General features: G+C 52.0%; 1 protein-coding gene across 1 annotated transcript; it reads left to right on the top strand.

The window, feature by feature from the left end:
• Window positions 1–1681: 1681 nt before the first annotated feature.
• Window positions 1682–2867, top strand: LOC103635354 (ethylene-responsive transcription factor ERF061). Its single transcript, XM_008657830.3, has one exon. The coding sequence runs from the start codon at window positions 1757–1759 to the stop codon at window positions 2546–2548; it is 792 nt and encodes a 263-aa protein (XP_008656052.1). The 5' UTR covers window positions 1682–1756; the 3' UTR covers window positions 2549–2867.
• The last annotated feature ends 239 nt before the right edge of the window (window positions 2868–3106 follow it).

Here is a 3106-nt window from a genome sequence, read left to right as displayed (position 1 = left end):
TCAAAAATATTTTAATTGTAGTAGTGAAGGATTTGGAAAAAATAAGTTAGCACAAAACAGTACAAGGACTGGCTGCGAAGCTCGTGTTGAATAGCATCAAAGCTATTTACACTTCGATTACACTTCGATGAATAGCATCAAAGCTGTCACTTTTTATTTTGGAGAATACAATTCAATATATATCAGATTTTAGACAAAATCATATATATTTCATATAAATATTCATACATTGTACATCTATTTTTTCATGTTGATATTTGTACAATACATAGATGTTTACATTTACAACAAGACATCAAAGTGTGGTTGCAATGCTAAAGCCTATTCTATGCTTGCGGATCTTGTTTGTGATGTCTTATAGGTTCTATCATGCTCATTAGCAATATTTCTCTGCATATTAGATGGGAGAGAGAAATATTGCTCAACAATCAGCATCAATCTAATTAATGTTGGTATACAAATAGTATAATTAGAACTCTTAAGGGAAACAAATTTATGTACCTGAAGATGCAAGTTAAGAGCTAAAGAACAAGATCTGGGAGTTCACATATTTTCCAAGAAGCTTCAGATTTGCATTAGTGAGGGTGACAGAGGAGGGAGTCCGCGAGCAGTCTGATGGTGGTGGAAACAAAGAGGATCAGCAGAGGACCAGTTTAGGAGGGAGCTCGGCGGCACGTCGTCATTGGATGAGGAGGCAAGGTGGGACGGCGGCGAACAACCTCTTGGCGGCGGCGAATAGTCTGGTGACGATGAAAGTGGCAGATGGAGATGAGGTGAGCCGAGAAGCAGCGGAACCAGTGTTCGTGTACGAGAGCCGAAGTTGAGCTAGTGATGGAGCTAAGCGATGTAGTCCATACGATAAAAAAATGGCCACGTGTATGCATCTGAAGCAAGGTAAAGTACCTAGAGAAGGCAGGTGGGCCTCGCCTTCTTTCTGTTAAAGAAAAGAAAAAAGTTGTTGCTACTACAGACAACGCTGCTCAAAAGAACTCAATTTCTCCACCAAAGCTTCCTCTCATTTTAGTCAAAATCAAAAGGAGAAGGATCCGGAGCAGGGTCACTCCCATCATCCCCCCGAAATCAGAATCAGAATAACTTTTGCGCTTCCTTGACTCGGGCGGGCCTTCGGAGGCTTAGGAGATCTTGGTCCCTTATTTATAGTTCTAGCATTAACCGTTCTGGAATTAGGTGTAGCTATATCACAAGCTCATGTTTCTACGATCTCAATTTATATTTACTTGAATGATGCTACAAATCTCCATCAAAATGAGTCATTTCATAATTGCATAAAAACGAGAAGCCAATCATAGAACTACATATGGTCTGATACTACTAACTTTCTTGAAAAGTGGAAGAGTAGTTATGTAGGCAGTTGTCGTTTCAGAAATATAACGGTTGCTCCACCGGTCAATAAGACATATCCGGATCCTAGTGGAGATGGTAAGTTTGGATGTGCGAATGAAACAGAGCTGCGGAAACTTATTTTCAAAAGGAGATTTTATAATGAACGTGATTCGGATTTTTAGGAGTCGGTCGACTCGTCTGAGAACCTGCGGGCGTACCATCCATAATTTTCTTCCCACATAAACCAGGGGTATGATGGTAAAACCGTGGTGGGACGCCTCGCTTATATAACGCCACCTGGCGTGCGCCCGGTCGCCCAGCAGGCCGTGCAACACGAACGCCGATCATCCCGCAGTTACTCGTCTCATCCCAACTTGCGCCCAAGCCCACACGCCGGAGGCCAGCCCATCCCATGGACGCGAGCCTCCGCACGCTGCCCCCGGCCGGCAGCAGCTTCCGTGGCGAGGTCCGCTCCGCCGTGTCCTCGCTGCTGCTCTCCTCCCGGGGCACCAGCGCCCTAGACTCCAGCTTCTTCTCGCACCTCCCGCCGCTCGGCTCCAGCGTCTACTACCGCCAGTGCGAGCTCCTCCGCAACTTCGCCGCCTCGCAGACGCAGCAGTCCGCCGCCGCCGCATGCTCGCCTTCCTCCTCGTCCTCCGGCCTCCAGCTCCAGACACCCGTGCCGCACGACGACGCCACGGCGGCGGCGGCGGCTACGCTGCTGCGGCAGAAGCTGTACCGCGGCGTGCGGCAGCGGCAGTGGGGCAAGTGGGTGGCCGAGATCCGGCTGCCGCAGAACCGGGTGCGCGTGTGGCTCGGCACCTACGACTCCCCCGAGACGGCCGCGCACGCCTACGACCGTGCCGCCCACAGGCTCCGCGGCGAGTACGCGCGCCTCAACTTCCCCGGCGTCATGGACGGGCCTCCGGGCGCGGATTGCCCCGACCACCTGCGCCGGCTCCGCGCCGCCGTCGACGCCAAGATCCAGGCCATCCGCGCGCGCAGGCAGCAGCGCAACAAGAGGGAGAGCGCCCGCTCCGGCGCCAACGCCAAGCTACCCACCGCGCGCCCAATCGCCTCGGAGACGTCGACGACGCCGGACGGGGTGCTGTCCGTTAGCCCCGCCTCGGCCGACGGCGGCTGCCCGCTGGATCGGATGCCGTCGTTCGACTCGGAGCTCATCTGGGAGATGCTTAGCTTGTAGCCGGCTAAACCGCATGGAACGAACCGATCAGCGGGACGCCGCCATGGACAGCAACCAAGACCAACACAACGTCAAGGTCCTTCTTCTGTTTCAAATTATGAGTCTCTTGTCTCTGCTCGTAACGTAATAAAACGCCCAAGAAAACAGGGCTTGCTTGCTAGCCATGATTAGTCGAATCGTCGTGTGTTTCCGCATTGATGGAGGAGCTCTGTAAAGACTGATCGCTAATTCCCCGTCTCTGCTTAAGCATTCCTGCGTCCTCGACTGCTATGAGTTAGCTCCTCTGTTTCTTGCTAGTATTTCTCTTCCGTTTGTATGCTACTGCAGTATATGTACTCCCTAGGATGATTGCGCGAGAGGTGCAGGCAATGTCCCAAGGCTCAGATTCCAGAAGCGTGTGTGTAGTCTGCCCTGCACAGTGCACATGCTCCGGTCCAGCATGACTCTGAGGCTAACTGCAACGGTGCCCCCTTGACAACCCTCTCCCCTTGCATGCCGGCTGTAGAGGGCACTCTACAACCGCAGCGGTATCCCTATAGCGCCTCCTACGCGCCGGTC

Source organism: Zea mays, chromosome 8 (assembly GCF_902167145.1).
Source record: "Zea mays cultivar B73 chromosome 8, Zm-B73-REFERENCE-NAM-5.0, whole genome shotgun sequence".
In the NCBI taxonomy this organism is placed as follows: domain Eukaryota; kingdom Viridiplantae; phylum Streptophyta; class Magnoliopsida; order Poales; family Poaceae; genus Zea; species Zea mays.
Note: the sequence above shows the minus strand (reverse complement) of the source record. Positions and strands in the feature narration are given on the sequence as shown.